General features: G+C 39.6%; 1 protein-coding gene across 1 annotated transcript; it reads right to left on the bottom strand.

The window, feature by feature from the left end:
- Positions 1-12,446: 12,446 nt before the first annotated feature.
- LOC147331754 (uncharacterized) lies at positions 12,447-20,677 on the bottom strand. The gene is made up of 10 exons (XM_086287969.1): positions 20,523-20,677; positions 19,798-19,876; positions 19,448-19,492; positions 18,608-18,652; positions 17,673-17,717; positions 16,643-16,687; positions 15,803-15,847; positions 14,963-15,007; positions 13,898-14,027; positions 12,447-13,401 (listed from the first exon to the last, which is right to left on the bottom strand). Exons 1-10 carry the CDS (start codon positions 20,645-20,647, stop codon positions 13,310-13,312), a joined length of 696 nt encoding a protein of 231 aa, XP_086144095.1. The 5' UTR covers positions 20,648-20,677; the 3' UTR covers positions 12,447-13,309.
- Positions 20,678-21,088: the final 411 nt, after the last annotated feature.

The raw sequence follows: 21,088 nt of genomic DNA, 5'->3' as shown, positions 1-21,088 counted from the left end.
GTGGAAGAGAGACAGAGATTAATAACAGATATGATTCAATGCAGAGAGGTCTGTTAACACATAGTGAGTGAGAAAGGTGACTGGAAAGGAAAAACTCAATGCATCATGGGAATCCCCGGCAGCCTACGTCTATTGCAGCATAACTAAGGGAGGATTCAGGGTCACCTGGTCCAGCCCTAACTATATGCTTTAGCAAAAAGGAAAGTTTGAAGCCTAATCTTGAAAGTAGAGATAGTGTCTGTCTCCCGAATCCAAACTGGAAGCTGGTTCCACAGAAGAGGGGCCTGAAAACTGAAGGCTCTGCCTCCCATTCTACTTTTAAATACTCTAGGAACAACAAGTAGGCCTGCAGAGCGAGAGCGAAGTGCTCTAATAGGGTGATATGGTACTACAAGGTCATTAAGATAAGATGGGGCCTGATTATTTAAGACCTTGTATGTGAGGAGCAGGATTTTGAATTCAATTCTGGATTTAACAGGAAGCCAATGAAAGGAAGCCAAAACAGGAGAAATCTGCTCTCTCTTTCTAGTCCCTGTCAGTACTCTTGCTGCAGCATTTTGGATTAGCAGAAGGCTTTTCAGTGAGTTTTTTGGACATCCTGATAATAATGAATTACAGTCGTCCAGCCTGGAAGTAATAAATGCATGAACTAGTTTTTCAGCGTCACTCTGAGACAGGATATTTCTAATTTTAGAGATGTTGCGCAAATGGAAGAACGCAGTCTTACATATTTGTTTAATATGTGCTTTGAAGGACATGTCCTGGTCAAAAATGACTCCAAGGTTCCTCACAGTGTTACTGGAGGCCAAGGTAATGCCATCCAGAGTAAGAATCTGCTTAGATACCATATTTCTAGGCTTTTCAGGGCCGAGTACAGTAACCTCAGTTTGATCTGAATTAAGAAGCAGAAAGGTAGCGGCCATCCAGGTCTTTATGTCTTTAAGACATTCCTGCAGTTTAACTAATTGGTGTGTGTTATCTGGCTTCATGGACAGATAGAGCTGGGTGTCATCTGCATAGCAGTGAAATTGTATGCTATGTCTTCTAATGATGCTGCCTAAGGGAAGCATGTATAATGTAAACAGAATTGGTCCTAGCACTGAACCCTGTGGAACTCCATAATTAACCTCAGTGTGTGAAGAGGACTCTCCATTTACATGCACAAATTGGAGTCTATTAGATAGATATGATACAAACCACTGCAGCACAGTACCTGTAATACCTACAGCATGTTCTAATCGCTCTAATAGGATATTATGGTCGACAGTATCGAACGCTGCACTGAGGTCTAGCAGGACAAGCACAGAGATGAGTCCACTGTCAGAGGCCATAAGAAGATCATTTGTAACTAGGGATGGGTATCGTTTAGGTTTTATCCGATACCGGTGCCAAATCGGTACTTTTGAAACGGTGCCGGTGCTCAAACGGTGCTCAAACCGGTGCTTAAAGAATGGAGAACACAAAATTGGTCCAAAACCCTCTCATGTTCAGCTGGTTTTTGTAAAAAGATAACAATGTTAGCCTTTTCTGCAGCTATGGGGCATATAAGGTATCACTCTTGGCTGGAAGCAGTGCTTAAACAATGGAAAAAACACAAACTTTATCCAAAAACCTCTCATGTTTAACTGTTTCCCTCTTTTTCTTTGGTCATTTTAGCCTTTTTGGCCAGGGTGAAGGGAGTATCTGCCATCAAACAAGAAGACATGTAGCTATGATGATGTTTGCTAGTTCACCTTACATGCATTAATGTAATAACGTGGTTAGCCTACTCAACGTAAATTACACACGAACAACATTAAGCTACTCACGCAGAGAAGAACGGCTGCTGCTGCATCATCATCCTCATCATTTCTGCTACACTGGCAGGGCTAGGGGCCAGGACTCTCCTCTTCAGGTTTTTGGGGGATGTTGCTAACTCCGGGTCCGATAACAGGCACCACACCCGCAGTAGATGCGCTCGGTGTGAGGTCTCGCAGCAAGCTATCAAATACAGCGCATTTCTTGGCTTTTAAAAAAAAACGCTATGCGTTGCCAGGTGTTTCATCGGATTCGAGGTGTTACCTCCTTTGACAGTATCACAGTATCAGCTTAAAGCACTTGTTGCTGCTGAGTTTGCATCTTTTGCTATGAAGTACAGCCAGACTTTCGACCGCTTCGCCTTGGGCATTTTTAATCTGTAGCTCTGCTCTAAAAGAACGTACGTACCTGGACCCGCCTACTATCCTCGGAAACGTAAAATGATTGGCTAGAAGTGTATCACAGCTCAGGAAAAAAAAGCACAGAAATAAAGCACCGAAATGTGCGCTGCTTTTCGGTCTGGTTACTACCGTTTATGTCAGAACCGGTGCCATCATGGCACCGGACACCGGTACCCATCCCTATTTGTAACCTTCACTAAAGCTGTTTCTGTGCTGTGATGAGCTCTGAAACCTGACTGAAACTCTTCAAATAAACCATTCCTCTGCAGATGATCTGTTAGCTGTTTGACAACTACTCTTTCAAGGATTTTTGATATGAAAGGAAGGTTGGAGATTGGCCTATAATTAGCTAAGGCTGCTGGGTCTAGAGATGGCTTTTTGAGTAAAGGTTTAACTACAGCTAGCTTGAAGGCCTGTGGTACATAGCCGATTATTAGAGATAGGTTGATCATATTTAAGATCGAAGAATTAATTAATGGCAGGACTTCTTTGAGCAGTTTTGTAGGAATGGGGTCTAAAAGACAAGTTGATGGTTTGGAGGAAGTAATTATTGAAGTTAACTCAGAAAGATCAATTAGAGGAAAAAGAGTCTAACTTAACATCAATGGTACTAAGAGTAGCTGTAGATAATATTACATCTGTGGGATGATTATTGGTAATTTTTTCTCTAATGATAAAAATGTTATTTGTGAAGAAGTTCATGAAGTCATTACTAGTTAACGTTAAAGGGATGGTTGGCTCAAAAGAGCTCTGACTTTTTGTCAGCCTGGCTACAGTGCTGAAGAGAAACCTGGGGTTGTTCTGATTTTCTTCAATCAGTGATGAATAGTAAGATGTTCTGGCTTTGCGGAGGGCTTTCTTATAAAGCAGCAAACTATTTCTCCAGGCTAAATGATGATCCTCTAAATTTGTGACACGCCATTCCTCTCCAGATTACAAGTCATCTGCTTTAGGCTACGTGTTTGAGAATTATACCACGGAGTCAGGTACTTCTGATTTGAGACCTTAGTTTTCACAGGAGCTACAGTATCCAGAGTCGTACGTAGTGAGGAGGTAAAATTATTAACAAGATAATCGACCTCTGTTGGGGTAGCGTTCAGATAGCTGCTCTGCTCTATGTTGGTACAGGGCATTGGAGATGATAACAGTGGGTGGATTATATTCTTAAACTTAGTTACAGCGCTTTCAGAAAGACATCTACTTTGATAAAGTCTACTCTCCACCGCTGTGTAATCAATTATTGTAAATGTAAATGTTATCAGGAAATGATCAGACAGGAGAGGGTTTTCAGGAAACACTGTTAAATGTTCAGTTTCTATGCCATATGTTAAAACAAGATCTAGAGTGTGATTAAAGTGGTGGGTGGGTTCTTTTACATTTTGAGAGAAGCCAATTGAGTCTAATAACAGATTAAATGCCATGTTGAGGCTGTCATTTTTAGCATCTACATGGATGTTAAAGTCACCCACAATAATTATTTTATCTGAGCTCAGAACTAAATCAGATAAAAAGTCTGAGAAATCAGACAGAAACTCTGTGTAAGGCCCAGGTGGACGATAGATGATAACAAGTAAGACTGGTTTCTGAGTTTCACAGCTGGGGTGGACGAGGCTAAGCATCAGGCTTTCAAATGAATTAAAAGTCTGTCGTGGTCTTTCATTAATTAATAGGCTGGTGTGAAAAATTGCTGCCACACCGCCCCCTCGGCCTGTGCTTCGAGATTTCTGGTAGTTAGAATGACTCGGGGGTGTTGATTCATTTAAACTAACATAATCATCCTGCTGCAACCAGGTTTCTGTAAGGCAGAGTAAATCAATTTGTTGATCAATTATTAAGTCATGTACTAACAGAGACTTGGAGGAGAGAGACCTAATATTTAATAATCCACATTTCACTGTTTTACTCTTTGGTACAGATGTGGATACTTTATTGTTCTTTCTTTGTAATTGTTTATGTTTAAGTTGTTTGTTGCTGGTTTTTAGCTTGTTTTTTGTCTGTTTGGGAGCTGACACAGTCTCTATGGAGATGGGTTTTTGGGGGGGGGTAGCAGGAGGAGAGAAGCTGCAGAGAGGCGTGTAAGACTTCAACTCTGCTTCCTGGTCCCAACTCTGGATAGTCATATTTTGGGGGGTTTAATAAATTTGTCCATATTTCTAGAAATGAGAGCTGCTCCATCCAAAGTGGGATGGATGCCGTCTCTCCTAACAAGGCCAGGTTTCCTCCACAAGGTTTGCCAATTATCTATGAAGCCCACATCGTTTCTGGGACACCACTCAGACAGCCAGCAATTTAAGGAGAACATGCGGCTAAACATGTCACTCCTGGTCTGATTGGGGAGGGGACCAGAGAAAACTACAGAGTCCCACATTGTTTTGGCAAAGTTGCACACCGATTCAATATTGATTTTAGTGACCTCCGATTGGCGTAACCGGGTGTCATTACTGCCGACGTGAATTATGATCTTACTGAATTTATGATCTTACTGAATAATAGCAGCAGTTACACAATAGCACATTTTATTTTATCCCATCATACAGAATGCAGTACCACACAATAGTATTTTTTACCAACAAGGAGATTCCCAAACAGTTATGAGGTGAAATGTTTTCATATCTCAGCATGATGTCCAGTGTGTCCTGAAAAAGGTCTGAAGCAGCAAAAGAAGTTTCAAGCCTAAAAGCAACAAAACAAAACAAGCCAACAAAAAAAAAAAACTGTCTACAGCAGATGAACAGTATCTTAAAGTCATGAAGTCAAGAAGAAGAATGCAGATGTGACACAGGACCTTACAGATGATCTGGTGGCTGTCAAGAAGGCAAGGAGGGGAAAATGGGAGAAAAGAGTGTTTGAACTAAAAATCAATGTTTCATGAAATGATAAATCCAAATTTGAAATTTTTGGTTCAAATCATCATCAGTACGTAAGGAGGTGGTCAGGAGAGAGATACAACAGCAAGTGTCTATCCAGTCTTTAAATGATGACATAATGAATCCTGCGTTCAATGAGGCTGTTGTGTTTTTAACATATTTTAATGCTTTGTATCTTGTTCTGTTTAATCTCAACAAGCCCCTAAAAACACTGTCACTGTCACTGTCAGATCACTGTCGGCCTCTCTCGGTTTTTATTACCGCTAATCAATTCAAAGCTCAGTGTTACGGTCACATACTGCAACACGCATACCGGTGCCCCTGCTCAAGAGGGAGTTAATGAAAAAAGAGGTACAGTACCTGCTTGAAAATGGTTTGGCCATAGCTCTTGGAGCTCTCCATGTCTGCTGACACCAAAGTCAGACGGTTCTCCTCATTTTTGTACTGATTTTAGGAGGGTAAGTGCAGTCACAGTCCCTGATTCACATCCTCGCATGGAAGACTTCATAGACAGAGTTGATGGCATCAGTCACCCGGTTTCCTACTTCTCAGCTAAGTTCAAGCCTCATCAACTCAACTATTCCACCATTGAGAAGGAAACCCTGGCCATGATGCTTGCTTTGCAGCATTTCGACGTGTACGTGGGGTATGGTTTATACTGGCCATAACCCTCTAGTATTCCTAAAGCATATGTACAATCACAACCAAAGATTGAGGAGATGGGCGTTGCTTGCTCAGGAGTACAACATAGACATCAGACATCAGAGAGGTATGGACAATGTGGTAGCTGACGCACTGTCCAGGACCCAGTGTTAATCTTGATAACAAACTTGGTGACATGTGTTAAAAGTATATCTGTTTTACTTTATGTGATATTGTATGTTGGGGGAGGTGTTACGGTCGCTGACCTCGCGTGGCTCTCCCTATGTGAGAGAGCCTTTTTCTCCCTCTCCTGTGTTCCAGGTCTGCCTGATGAGCCACAGCTGAGGTGTGTTGCAGCTCGTCAGCCACGGCATAGACTGCCATCTCAAACCGCCGCGCCCCCTCCACTTCCCCCATTTGCCAGAGCTGTGAGCTACAGTGGTTTGGGCAGCAGGCTTTAGCTGTGTGTGTGTGTGTGTGAGAGAGAGAGAATTTAAACTCTGTGTAACTTTGGTTTTCTTTCTTTATTGTGAGCAAAGGTGTGCCTTTACAGTGTTAATCATTAATCACAGTGGAAGCAGGCAGAGGTTCTCTGCCATTTTTGTTTCAATTGTTTTCTCCTGTTTTTGGCTAGACAGGGACCTCGGCCATTGTATTTTGTTTTTGGACAGAGAGTTCTTGGTTTGTTTTTTAGTTAAAGGGGGTGCTTTTTTTTGTTGTTTTGGCCCTGGAGACCCTGAAGAAAAGAGCTTCCCTGAGTTCATTTTTACTTTAGTAGTTTTGTGCAATAAATTAGTGATGGGAATTCCGGCTCTTTTTAGAGAACCGGCTCTTTCGGCTCACGACCGGCATTTCAGGTTGTTTTGTTGCTTTCATTAATTTGATATTAACAACAATATAAAATTATGCACAAAAGGAATTACTAATGTTAAAAAAAAGTGGTTTTATTTATATATGTTTATATATAAAAAGTGGCCTGTATTTGTATAGCTTACAAATAGTCCCTAAGGACCCCAAAGCACTTTACACATCCAGTCATGCACCCATTCACACACTGGTGATGGCAAGTGTAGCCACAGCCGCCCTGGGGCGCACTGACAGAGGCGAGGCTGCCGAACACTGGCGCCACCGGGCCCTCTGACCACCACCACCACATTTCTGGCGTTAACTGAACTTCCAAAACAGAGCTACCTGGATTACTTAAATTACACAATTGAAAGCATATTTCTATTGTTTGTGTATTTATATACAAGCACTCATATATATTCAAATAATTAAAAAACAATGTTCATTTACCTGTTACTACCACACACCAAATCCGGTCGTTGGTACTTGCTGGCTTGGTACTTGCACTAGGTAACAAAAGCTCAACACTGCGCCTAGCATCCTGGAGCACTTCTGTTGTGTTTTGTACGTGTTTTGTAGTTTTTACATGTTTTGGAGTTTGTGCGTGTTTTGTCTCTAGGGGCCACTGTAAATATACTTTTATTTATTCACTCCACATACAATGTTATAAATAAATCATATAATACAAAAGCAAACTATTTTCCTTTCAACTTTTAACTATTTAAATTTTCAGCTTTTTCCTTTTAAACTAATTTAAAACAACACAAAACACTGCAAACCACAACACAATTAAATACAAATTAAAATATGAAAACAGAAAGAACATGCATATTCTCTGTCATATGGGCCTGCATGAATAAACTTTCTGAATCCTTTATCATCTGCAACTGAAAATAGTTGTGGATGATTACTATACCTTTCTACTGTGATGTTGTTGTCCCTGACTCTTTCTCTCTCCCTCCCTCCCGCTCTGTTCCTGTGCTACTGCGAGTGTAACTACCGCCCCTCCCCCTCATCCCAGCGCAAAGCACAAGGCTGCATGCTGAGTGAAGCGGAAAAAAAGTGCGAGAGAGAGGGTGAGAGAAATAAAGAAAAAAACCACGGCTCCCAATAAGGAGTCGGCTCACATTGTTCACTCCAAAGAGTCGGCTCTAAGAGCCATTTCGTTCGCGACCGACACATCACTACAATAAATCATGTCTAATGACATCTATTTTTCAGTAGTTTGTTTTCTTTTTCACTTTGTGTTACCCCCCCACCCTAGATAACGCTTCGTTTTTAAGTGGGGAGTAACACTCAGTTTTTAAAACCTTAGGATGTAGCTACAGCCCAGCCCATGCAGCAGTAAATTAATGACTAACCTCGTATTATGGATGGATTATCTCAGTTGTTCTCCTGACTGAAGTTTGGTCCTTTTACAGCATCCTGCCATGCGATTGCATTTGTCCATCAGGAACCCTCATCTTAACTTTTATTGAGTGGAAAAAAGTTAGCATTCATCCTCCACCTTTACTGTGTTTATATTATGCTAACATAGCTGCGTTGCTAGCGGTCACATAGCACATCATTATATTAAACCAGCTAGCCCAACTTCAGTAACCCTACAAACGTCACTGCTGTTTAGTTTCCTGTCTTCATTTATGTCGGAAGTGATAGCAGAGCTGTACGTCTTAATTTGTTTCAGAAATCGGGGGATGTTGTCAAAATTGACAGATATATGGACAACATGGGCAACAGCTTAATTTTTCACCATGACAATAATCTCAAAACACACCTCCAATGCAGTAAAAATTTGAAATCGAAAAATGGAACATCATCAGTAATGGATTGGCCTCCCCAGAGGCCGGATCATCTGGACAGGGAACAGAACAAAAGGCAGCCAACATCCAAAGAAGAGCTTTGACGATCCTTCAAGAAGCCTGGAGAACTATTCCTGTAGTAGTCTTTAAGACTACTTAAATAAATTCCCAGAAAGTTGCCTAAGAGAATTCATTCTATGTTGAATAGTCAAGGTTTTCTTACCAGATATTGAAGTATTGGTGGTGTATTCCTGTGTATGTTTGCATGTTTCTATGAAATGCTGCACACACTATGTTGAAATGCACCTGAAATGCATCTGTTTCCACCCAGTCTCTCCATGGAGTTCCTACCTGCTTCATTAATGGTGGAAGCTGCCAGTAGAGTTTTTTCTTATATATTTCAATCTAGACACCATGCACACGATTCAGCAAAGCAGCCAAAATAGTCTTTCAAAACATTTGAATTCATATTTTAATCTCACATCTATTTTTACCTGCATCCAAATATTTTTTCGTGCACTGTCTGTACTTGTCATTAGAGTCCACAAAAAGACACAAACATAAACCCTGGTAACTTTGAACATTGATAGCTGGTTGTCATTTACTGTGTCCTCTAGAGGGGGCTGTGGGACTACTAGAGTTTTAACAGCAGGTTAAGCAAAGCATCACGATGCTATATTTACAACATTAAAAGTTCTATGCACTGCCAGACTTTCAGTCACAATTGTGCTGTCTTTTTGCTTCAGTGTAGCATGCATTAATGCCCACAGAAAGCAGAAAAACCCATATAAGAGTTCTGTATTTAACACTTTTGAATACCTTTAAAGGCCATTTTAGAGGAAATTAAATCTTGATTTTTATATGTTTTATGAAACAAATACATTTCCACATTGGGTTTCCAGCCAATTCCTGGAAGACTGAAATATGCAGAAGCTAAGAACTAAAGAATCAAGACACATAAAATATATATATAATCGAAATATATCGCATATACTATTATATATATTGTACATATATTTATTAGTTTCAGATGTAGCCATTCTTGTATTTCGCATGTTTACATTATTGTATTTTGCACAACTCTGTTGCTTGTGAAGCTCGCACACAAGAATTTCACTCACATGTGCTGTACCAATGTACCTGCACATGTGATGTGACAATAAAAGTTCTTTGAAATCCACTGTGACATTTCCACAGTGCTTCATGTCATCTGCAGCTGTTGTTGGTGGTTGGTGCATTTTGTTTTATCAAGTCCAGAATCAACACAGAACCTACAAGAAGCTTTATCTGCTACGTGAAGATGCTGATTTCCTTTTTATCACTGTGTTTGACTCGCCAGCCATCCCACCTGACCTGAACCCCACAGAGTTCTCGATTATATCTGTGTTATCAGGAACTCTGTGGGAAAAACACCTGACCCAGAAATACAGACAAGCTGAGGGCTGCTATCAAAGCAACCTGGGCTTCAGCATCATGTCAGCTGTGCTGCTGGCTGACTGTCTCTATGCCATGCTGCAATCATGCAGTAATTTATGGAAAGGAAGCCCCAGCTAGGTGTTGAGGGTATAAATGAGCAGCCTGAGATACTGAAGTCAATGAACTGTGAGCCAAAATCATAGAAATAAAAGCAAAAAAGCTTTGAACTATATGAAAATTTACCTTTTTTGAATTAACAGAAAGTAATATTAATCAAAACAAAGAAACAAAAAAACCAAAAAAATTTTCTCGCATATTTAAGATTTAAAGGGCGCAACATATTCCAGTGATCCAGTGAGTGCGGTGTAGTGTAGCTCTTGGCACAAAAAGAACTTTGATGATGCCATCAGGTGCAGACAACATTTTTTGAGGCTAACATCAAAGACGGTGTTATTCTCAGAGTTACCACTAGAGGGTATATTTGGACCAACATGTTCTAATGCGCTTCGTACTCAACATTCATTTTTTCCACCAGTCGTTATTGTGTTGTCACTAACTTCAAAAAAATAAATAAAAAGTACATGACTTCCATCACATTTATCATATTACCAAGAGTCAAGTCTCTGGCGTCCTGACAAGGACATTTTAATAAGCACCTCGTCCTCACTGATAAACCGTGCACATGTGCATTCCACAGGTTTGACAGGTTGAGCTCCGTGGAGCTCCGTGGTGGGGCCCCTTCCCTCCCTGATGTTATCCTTCCTCGTCTTTTCATGCCTGAGTTGATGCAAGGACATGTCTGTTAGGAGAGGAGGGTAACTCTCTTACATAACCCCCATGTGCATGAATGAATCCATGGGGGGTGGGGCAGTGTGTGAGGTGGTTCTCTGTGTATCTCTCCCCAGTATTTGAAAGAATTTATTTCCAACTGGCTGATCCACTTTTAGCCTCTTAAACCTAACCGACCCTGCTGCCGGCACAGTCATCACAGACGAAATATTGAAATTCAGTTGTAATTCTGGCGGTGATGGGAGTGGCCTATTAAATAGCCCCTTACAACTGTGTCAGACAGTGTTAAATGCTAACATGCTAATGTCAACTTTAACTCCTTTTGATCACCGCTTAGCACTAATCAGAACAGCTCAGGCTGATTTTGGATCTTTTTGTAAATTTCATGGATATCTATTTAATGCAGTCTTCAGTAAGCTCTCATTTCTTTATATTTTGTCAGGAAAATGGGAAATAGGTGCAGAAATTTACTGAAATGTGCAAGCAAACATGAGAATACAGTATATAAGGCAGTTCAAATCAGTTTTCACACTGTCTTAATAATGCTGAGGTTGAGCTCTAAGGAGGCCAATCCATGACTAATAGGGTTCTATTGTGTGTTTTTCTATCTAGGTGTGTTTTTAGTGCACTGGCAGTGTGCTTGGGATTATCGTCATGTTAAAAAAATGAAACCGTTTCCAATCAAATGCCTTCGAGGTTGCATGGTGGGTCAAAATTTGGCAGTAGTTTTCTGTGTTCGTAATTCCATCGGTTTTGAGATTCCCAACACCACTGGCTGAAATGCAGCTCCGAATCATGACAGAAGCTCCACCAGGTTTTGCAGATGGGAGTAGACACTGACTTCCTTTGTTCAGATAATGATTTGAACCAAAAATTTCAATTTTTAAGAAATCCCTTAATGGGACCTGTTGTCACTGATTTTCAGCCCAGTTCTTGTGTGATGTAATCATGAACAGAAGATTTTGTTTCCTATTTCTTAAAGACTTTTCAGATACTGCTCGTCTGCTGTACATATTTTTGCCTAGTAAGCCTGCCACTTCTCCTTGTGTCCTCCATTGGTTCAGTTTCCTCAGACTTCTCCAAGTTTATACCACACCATGCTGAGCTGTGTCAAGCTTTCAGCTAATAGCTCGTTGCCAAATATATTTTATGGCTGTCAAACTTGACTAAAGCAGTAACAAAGTACCCAAAGATAATTTTTAATATGGTTTCTTTGCTATGTTGTCTCTTGTGGGCTGACAAAATACTGACTCATCCCTCAAGTTAGTTGCCTTTTTGTGTTTGAATGATTAATGATTCATAGATCAGGGTTAACAAACAAAGAAATATTGGTCTGAAAATTATTGCTCAAGACCACTTAAAAAACAAAATCCAGCTGCTTGGAGACAAAATATAAAGAAATGACGGATGGCTCAAGACTTTTGCACAGAAAAAACATGTACAGCTATTTAGATGTTCCGACTTTCTCTTTGCAAGGGACCCGTGGGTTTAGAGACAGCTAAACCCACGGGCTGAAGAAACTCTAAATTCTGATTATTCTTGGGTGAGACACCTGCTTTGTAATAATGTATATCTAAGGTTTTACTCAACAGGGTACCAACAGTGTACAATTTTGTATCAAATCATCTGTAACACGTGGGTTTATGTTTTTAAAAAAAGACACGTGTGCTTTTCTTAGAAAGATTAAAATTGCAGGGAATGTCATTGTGAATGTGAGCATCATCAAAATACAGTGTTCTATTTTTAGAGGCTTGCTGCGAGCGCTTTTCCTTTAGTTGAGGGGAAAAATCTGTAATGGATGTCCTGATCTGTCAATCTGTGTCTGTGTACAAGGGTGTATGTATGTGTCTGTCTGTCTGTCTCTCTCACTCACACACACACACACACACACACACACACACACACATACGTGTTTTCGTGATATATCAGTACGTATGACAAAAATGTGACAAATGGGAACGTGCCTTTCCGAAGGTCCTAGAGGCATGGGGATCTCAAAAAATTTGACCCATGCTTCCAGGAACACACCCATCTGTTGAGATTTTGGCTAGGGCTAAATTTTGGTCAAACCTGAATTTAATGCTACTTGTGAGGACACTGTCAGGTTTATGTGACTTATGAGTACCATAAGGTCACACACAGATATTTCATGTTTAGGTGAATTGTGAAGCCCATGGAAACACATAATTTTCAAGTATACATGACTTATAAGGACCAGGTAACGGTAGGTTCTGCATTTTTAGCTTGGCTCCTTTTGAGATTACAATATAATAGACATGGATGCACAATAGTAATGCTCATCAGTTGGGTAACTTCTGACAGAAATATCAGACATTTATGTGTTAATAAAACAGTAAATCTGAGCTGTGTAAAGACTTTTAAAAAAAAAAAAGACATGGGTCAAATGTGGTCAGTCTACTTTTTAAGTCTTGATATTGTAATGCATTAATTCATTTTGTAGTGAATGTTCATGTGAATAAAAACGTGGAACATTATCTGCCTTTTTTATCATTTAATTGCAAAAAGCACCCAGCATAAACCACAGATTTATGAGTAAGAACAATGCAATACAGAAAACTGCAATACTGACATAACTGTGGAAGTAACAAAGTATCTCTCTTGCTTGTTTCTTTTTTTCTTGCATCTTTCTTTTAATGCTATGATCCTGTTGTGGCTGTAGTACCTTATGACAACCCAGTCTCTGCCTTTCAGAGCTGCCGCCTCTGCTTGGAGGCAGCAGTCACATTCCTTTTTACCTGGTACTTTGCAGCTTTTTATGAAGTGAAACATGCCGCTCAGCAACCTTCACTTCATCATTTGTCCACTTGCTTCTCACCGTCCCAGCTGTCATAAATGGAAACAAAAGAAAATATCTTAATGTGAATGCAAGAAAAGATAGAAAATATTCTAGTTTATAATGTGAATACAAAATGTTCTTAAACCTTGCTTTCTACTGGAGCACTTTAAAGGAGCAATAAGCACAATTCATCATACTTAGGTTGAAGGAATTAAAAATGACTATGTGAAGAACTAGAGGTGTAATTACATCTGGAGTACAGCATGAAGTCACAATCCCTCTCTCTGTGTTGATCTCCAGCCATAGACTTTGGTTTGGTTCACAGGCAGTGCAAAACAGCACACCTAGCAGTGAAAAGATATTGCTTATTGCTCCTTTAAGGATGCTTGGAATGAACCATTTGAAGTGCTGTGTTCTGCTGGGAATCAAATAAGATGAAATGATTTATGATAAAAGCTCTGAATAGTGTCATGTCTGAAAACAAACTTGTTCTTTGATCACAAGTATATTAACCTAAAACATTTTGTATTTTGGTGCCTTTACCCCTTCTTGGTGAAGTGTTGCTAATGTTTTTGTTGTCCAGGGTGATTGAGGCAGAGGTGCCCTTCATGTTGTCCAGGGCAGCTGAGTAAAGCGTGTGGCTTGGAACCCCCGGAATACTTGGTCCTTGAGCCTTTGAAAAGTAACAGTGAAATATGAGAATCAATGCATGCAATAGGTCTGTTTGCTTTTTTCTCTGCATTGTAGGCAAAGTCAGCGTTGGGCAGTGTGTAATTCTACATTAAGGGGCTAAGGGGCGATCGTGGCTCAAGAGTTGTAATCAGAAGGTTGCCGGTTCGAGCCCCAGCTCCGACAGTCTCGGTCGTTGTGTCCTTGGGAAAGACACTTCACCTGTTGCCTACTGGTGGTGGTCAGAGGGCCCGGTGGCGCCAGTGTCCGGCAGCCTCGCCTCTGTCAGTGCGCCCCAGGGTGGCTGTGGCTACAATGTAGCTGCCATCACCAGTGTGTGAATGTCTGTGTGAATGGGTGGATGACTGGATGTGTAAAGCGCTTTGGGGTCCTTAGGGACTAGTAAAGCGCTATATAAATATAGGATATTTACCATTTGATATGAATATTTTACATGTGAACATAATCTACTAATAATACTCATCACAGTGTGATTGTTTGAAATCGGATAGAGTGTTATTATCTTCATGACAAACATCCCTGCTGTTCAGTTTCAATGTAACACAAACTAGAGTTGTTGGTTCTACCAATTGAGAAAGGCTAAAAACAAAAAAACAAATTCATGTCCTTCACAGCTTAAAACAATCTGAGGACAATGTAACACAGAAATATCAAATTTAGTAAGAATAAAGATCAAGCTGATGCTTTAAAGGGAAAGTTAGGACTAACAAATGATATGCCAATTTCTTTCTCCTAAGATGTTCACAAACAAGTAATGCTAATGTTGAATATGGGAAACTTTCAATCAAACTGATTATTTTAATATAATCAAAGGGCACTTAATTTATGCACTAGGCCCAACTGACACATATACTTGATGCCAAATACAAAAAAATAATGTGTAACCTGTTGGAAGAATGAAGTGGGTGTGTCACTCACCAATTGGTCTGAAGGAGGTTGAGACAGGACCTCGGCACTTGGTGTCTGCAACAAAAGACAACAATATAACGTCAGAAACATTCTCTAGTATAAATCCCGACTATTTAATTAACTACAGATCATATTTGTATCAGTGAATATTATTACAGAAGGATCTGACTTCCTTATACCAGATTCTATAGAAACTTAACACTGTACGGTTCTGCTACCCAACGATATGAGGACAGTGTAACACACACTAGAGTTGTTGGTCCTACCACATGAGGAAGGCAACTGAAACACACTCCTGTCCTTCACAGCTTAAAACAATATGAGGACAGTGTAACACACACACTACAATCACTGGTCCTACCATATGAGGACTTCTACTTAAACACACTCCTGTCCTTCACAGCTTAAAACAATATGAGGACATGACGACTGAACACATGTAGAGTTCACATTCCTGACCTCTAACTTCTCCTGCTGTTGTCAATAAAAGCTCTAAACCCAACACTGATGTACAGCCATCTATTTCCCCAGAAATTAAATCATGTAAACTGATCAGCGGGAGCTTATTTTGACAAAAACATGTGTAAAACGACAAAAATATCAAATTTTGTCAGAATAAAGATCAAGCTGATGCTTTAAGGGAAAGTTTGGACTAACAAATGGTATAGACAATTACTTTATCCTAATGCTAATGTTGGTTTTGGTTAACTTCGACTAAAACTGATTGTTTTAGTACAATTAAAGTGCATTTCATTTATGCACTAGGCCCAACTGACACATATACTTGATGCCAAATACAAAAAAATAATGTGTAACCTGTTGGAAGAATGAAGTGGGTGTGTCACTCACCAATTGGTCTGAAGGAGGTTGAGACAGGACCTCGGCACTTGGTGTCTGCAACAAAAGACAACAATATAACGTCAGAAACATTCTCTAGTATAAATCCCGACTATTTAATTAACTACAGATCATATTTGTATCAGTGAATATTATTACAGAAGGATCTGACTTCCTTATACCAGATTCTATAGAAACTTAACACTGTACGGTTCTGCTACCCAACGATATGAGGACATTGTAACACACACTAGAGTTGTTGGTCCTACCACATGAGGAAGGCAACTGAAACACACTCCTGTCCTTCACAGCTTAAAACAATATGAGGACAGTGTAACACACACACTACAATCACTGGTCCTACCATATGAGGACTTCTACTTAAACACACTCCTGTCCTTCACAGCTTAAAACAATATGAGGACATGACGACTGAACACATGTAGAGTTCACATTCCTGACTTCTAACTTCTCCTGCTGTTGTCAATAAAAGCTCTAAACCCAACACTGATGTACAGCCATCTATTTCCCCAGAAATTAAATCATGTAAACTGATCAGCGGGAGCTTATTTTGACAAAAACATGTGTAAAACGACAAAAATATCAAATTTTGTCAGAATAAAGATCAAGCTGATGCTTTAAGGGAAAGTTTGGACTAACAAATGGTATAGACAATTACTTTATCCTAATGCTAATGTTGGTTTTGGTTAACTTCGACTAAAACTGATTGTTTTAGTACAATTAAAGTGCATTTCATTTATGCACTAGGCCCAACTGACACATATACTTGATGCCAAATACAAAAAAATAATGTGTAACCTGTTGGAAGAATGAAGTGGGTGTGTCACTCACCAATTGGTCTGAAGGAGGTTGAGGTAGGACCTCGGCACCTGGTGTCTGCAACAAAAGACAACAATATAACGTCAGAAACATTCTCTAGTATAAATCCCGACTATTTAATTAACTACAGATCATATTTGTATCAGTGAATATTATTACAGAAGGATCTGACTTCCTTATACCAGATTCTATAGAAACTTAACACTGTACGGTTCTGCTACCCAACGATATGAGGACAGTGTAACACACACTAGAGTTGTTGGTCCTACCACATGAGGAAGGCAACTGAAACACACTCCTGTCCTTCACAGCTTAAAACAATATGAGGACAGTGTAACACACACACTACAATCACTGGTCCTACCATATGAGGACTTCTACTTAAACACACTCCTGTCCTTCACAGCTTAAAACAATATGAGGACAGTGTAACACACACACTACAATCACTGGTCCTACCATATGAGGACTTCTACTTAAACACACTCCTGTCCTTCACAGCTTAAAACAATATGAGGACAGTGTAACACACACACTACAATCACTGGTCCTACCATATGAGGACTTCTACTTAAACACACTCCTGTCCTTCACAGCTTAAAACAATATGAGGACATGACGACTGAACACATGTAGAGTTCACATTCCTGACTTCTAACTTCTCCTGCTGTTGTCAATAAAAGCTCTAAACCCAACACTGATGTACAGCCATCTATTTCCCCAGAAATTAAATCATGTAAACTGATCAGCGGGAGCTTATTTTGACAAAAACATGTGTAAAACGACAAAAATATCAAATTTTGTCAGAATAAAGATCAAGCTGATGCTTTAAGGGAAAGTTTGGACTAACAAATGGTATAGACAATTACTTTATCCTAATGCTAATGTTGGTTTTGGTTAACTTCGACTAAAACTGATTGTTTTAGTACAATTAAAGTGCATTTCATTTATGCACTAGGCCCAACTGACACATATACTTGATGCCAAATACAAAAAAATAATGTGTAACCTGTTGGAAGAATGAAGTGGGTGTGTCACTCACCAATTGGTCTGAAGGAGGTTGAGGTAGGACCTCGGCACCTGGTGTCTGCAACAAAAGACAACAATATAACGTCAGAAACATTCTCTAGTATAAATCCCGACTATTTAATTAACTACAGATCATATTTGTATCAGTGAATATTATTACAGAAGGATCTGACTTCCTTATACCAGATTCTATAGAAACTTAACACTGTACGGTTCTGCTACCCAACGATATGAGGACAGTGTAACACACACTAGAGTTGTTGGTCCTACCACATGAGGAAGGCAACTGAAACACACTCCTGTCCTTCACAGCTTAAAACAATATGAGGACAGTGTAACACACACACTACAATCACTGGTCCTACCATATGAGGACTTCTACTTAAACACACTCCTGTCCTTCACAGCTTAAAACAATATGAGGACAGTGTAACACACACACTACAATCACTGGTCCTACCATATGAGGACTTCTACTTAAACACACTCCTGTCCTTCACAGCTTAAAACAATATGAGGACATGACGACTGAACACATGTAGAGTTCACATTCCTGACTTCTAACTTCTCCTGCTGTTGTCAATAAAAGCTCTAAACCCAACACTGATGTACAGCCATCTATTTCCCCAGAAATTAAATCATGTAAACTGATCAGCGGGAGCTTATTTTGACAAAAACATGTGTAAAACGACAAAAATATCAAATTTTGTCAGAATAAAGATCAAGCTGATGCTTTAAGGGAAAGTTTGGACTAACAAATGGTATAGACAATTACTTTATCCTAATGCTAATGTTGGTTTTGGTTAACTTCGACTAAAACTGATTGTTTTAGTACAATTAAAGTGCATTTCATTTATGCACTAGGCCCAACTGACACATATACTTGATGCCAAATACAAAAAATAAATGTGTAACCTGTTGGAAGAATGAAGTGGGTGTGTCACTCACCAATTGGTCTGAAGGAGGTTGAGGCAGGACCTCGGCACCTGGTGTCTGCAACAAAAGACAACAATATAACGTCAGAAACATTCTCTAGTATAAATCCCGACTATTTAATTAACTACAGATCATATTTGTATCAGTGAATATTATTACAGAAGGATCTGACTTCCTTATACCAGATTCTATAGAAACTTAACACTGTACGGTTCTGCTACCCAACGATATGAGGACAGTGTAACACACACTAGAGTTGTTGGTCCTACCACATGAGGAAGGCAACTGAAACACACTCCTGTCCTTCACAGCTTAAAACAATATGAGGACAGTGTAACACACACACTACAATCACTGGTCCTACCATATGAGGACTTCTACTTAAACACACTCCTGTCCTTCACAGCTTAAAACAATATGAGGACATGACGACTGAACACATGTAGAGTTCACATTCCTGACTTCTAACTTCTCCTGCTGTTGTCAATAAAAGCTCTAAACCCAACACTGATGTACAGCCATCTATTTCCCCAGAAATTAAATCATGTAAACTGATCAGCGGGAGCTTATTTTGACAAAAACATGTGTAAAACGACAAAAATATCAAATTTTGTCAGAATAAAGATCAAGCTGATGCTTTAAGGGAAAGTTTGGACTAACAAATGGTATAGACAATTACTTTATCCTAATGCTAATGTTGGTTTTGGTTAACTTCGACTAAAACTGATTGTTTTAGTACAATTAAAGTGCATTTCATTTATGCACTAGGCCCAACTGACACATATACTTGATGCCAAATACAAAAAAATAATGTGTAACCTGTTGGAAGAATGAAGTGGGTGTGTCACTCACCAATTGGTCTGAAGGAGGTTGAGACAGGACCTCGGCACCTGGTGTCTGCAACAAAAGACAACAATATAACGTCAGAAACATTCTCTAGTATAAATCCCGACTATTTAATTAACTACAGATCATATTTGTATCAGTGAATATTATTACAGAAGGATCTGACTTCCTTATACCAGATTCTATAGAAACTTAACACTGTACGGTTCTGCTACCCAACGATATGAGGACAGTGTAACACACACTAGAGTTGTTGGTCCTACCACATGAGGAAGGCAACTGAAACACACTCCTGTCCTTCACAGCTTAAAACAATATGAGGACAGTGTAACACACACTACAATCACTGGTCCTACCATATGAGGACTTCTACTTTCCTGTTGGAGGTTGAGACACGACAGAGGGACAGCAGGGTAGTAGCTTGCACAAATGATTCTATTGACACAACAGGGAAGTGAGATTAATGAACTGAACGCAACAGACTCTTTCAAAATAAAACAGGAAACATGGCATGAAAATACAAACGTGGTAATATACAGCCCTAACATAAACTCCTTAAAACGATATTAATAACGTTAAGCCAAACTCAACTAACCCGCCATTAAACATAAGAAACTCAAAAACCTTAGAATAACATCAGAAACGCTGGGCCAGAGACCCAGACCGTGAGCAAATAACTATAATATTATTGATTTGTGCTGAATAAGAAAACATTAATATTATCATTTAAATCCCCCCAAGCATATCTTGTGTTGAAAAAAAAAAAGTGTGTTGCAGTTAGCTACACTGAGCTTGGACTGACTGTCTCTGCAGTTGAAGATGCAGAGCACATGCAAGGCCGCAGGTCCCTTTAACTCCGGTGGGAATTTAAAAACAGTTAAATTTAACTTCTAATATCTATTGTTAAAGATAAATCTTAAGTAATTTTTTAGCATTTATCATCATTCACCACTTTCAATTTGTTCAAATCGGTTGTGTATTGTTTTAATTCCGTTTAACTAACCTTAATTAGCTTGTTAAACATACAACTTTACCTCGCGGAGCTTTCGTCGACGCATGGATATCAAAGGTAAATACATACCTCAAGATAAATCTCTCCTGAGTGCTGAAGGTCCCGGATGTGCCGTTCACGCAGAGCTCCGGCGAGTTTGTATCTTGCCGTGACCAGCAGCTCTTTGGTTGACGCTTTCGAACAATCAGATGCATCTTTACTCACTTTTTGACCAATCAGAGACGTCGTTCTATGCTCCACTCACGAAATGCTGCATCCTCTCACCAGCCACGGTCTCTCCTCGTCCATTTAACAACAAAAACACAGCAACACGTGCTGGATTTGAGGTAGGAACACTTGAGAACTGTCACAATGTTTTGCAAACTGCTGTTACAGTTAATTTCGTTCCGTTAATTTGTTTGGTTCCTATTCTGAAGTAACACTTAATACACATGGGGTTAGCTTGCTGGTCTAGTTTAAGTTAGCATGGGCATGCTGTTCACTGATAGAGTAAGGCTAAAATTGTCCTGATATTGTCAGTGTGTTATCATAAACATGCAGCACCCCTAGACCCCCAAGTTAAAATACAGATAATAGATAAGCAATTTAAGAAAATAAGTATAATGTGTATAATAAATGATTTTACTGTCACTTTC

Source organism: Aulonocara sp. 'chitande type north' Nkhata Bay, linkage group LG4 (genome assembly GCF_057382095.1).
Source record: "Aulonocara sp. 'chitande type north' Nkhata Bay isolate Kocher_YH1m ecotype deep benthic linkage group LG4, A_spYH_male_GT1.1, whole genome shotgun sequence".
Classification (NCBI taxonomy): domain Eukaryota; kingdom Metazoa; phylum Chordata; class Actinopteri; order Cichliformes; family Cichlidae; genus Aulonocara; species Aulonocara sp. 'chitande type north' Nkhata Bay.
Note: the sequence above shows the minus strand (reverse complement) of the source record. Positions and strands in the feature narration are given on the sequence as shown.

Bases quoted from the DNA above. Each gene is read 5' to 3' on its own strand.
- LOC147331754 (XM_086287969.1), bottom strand. From the start codon at position 20,647: ATGCATCTGATTGTTCGAAAGCGTCAACCAAAGAGCTGCTGGTCACGG. The intron at 19,493-19,797 runs GTAGGACCAGTG...CTTTTGTTGCAG, and splicing joins AAAGTAGAAGTCCTCATATG to ACACCAGGTGCCGAGGTCCT. The intron at 14,028-14,962 runs GTGAGTGACACA...TACTTTTCAAAG, and splicing joins AACCTCCTTCAGACCAATTG to GCTCAAGGACCAAGTATTCC.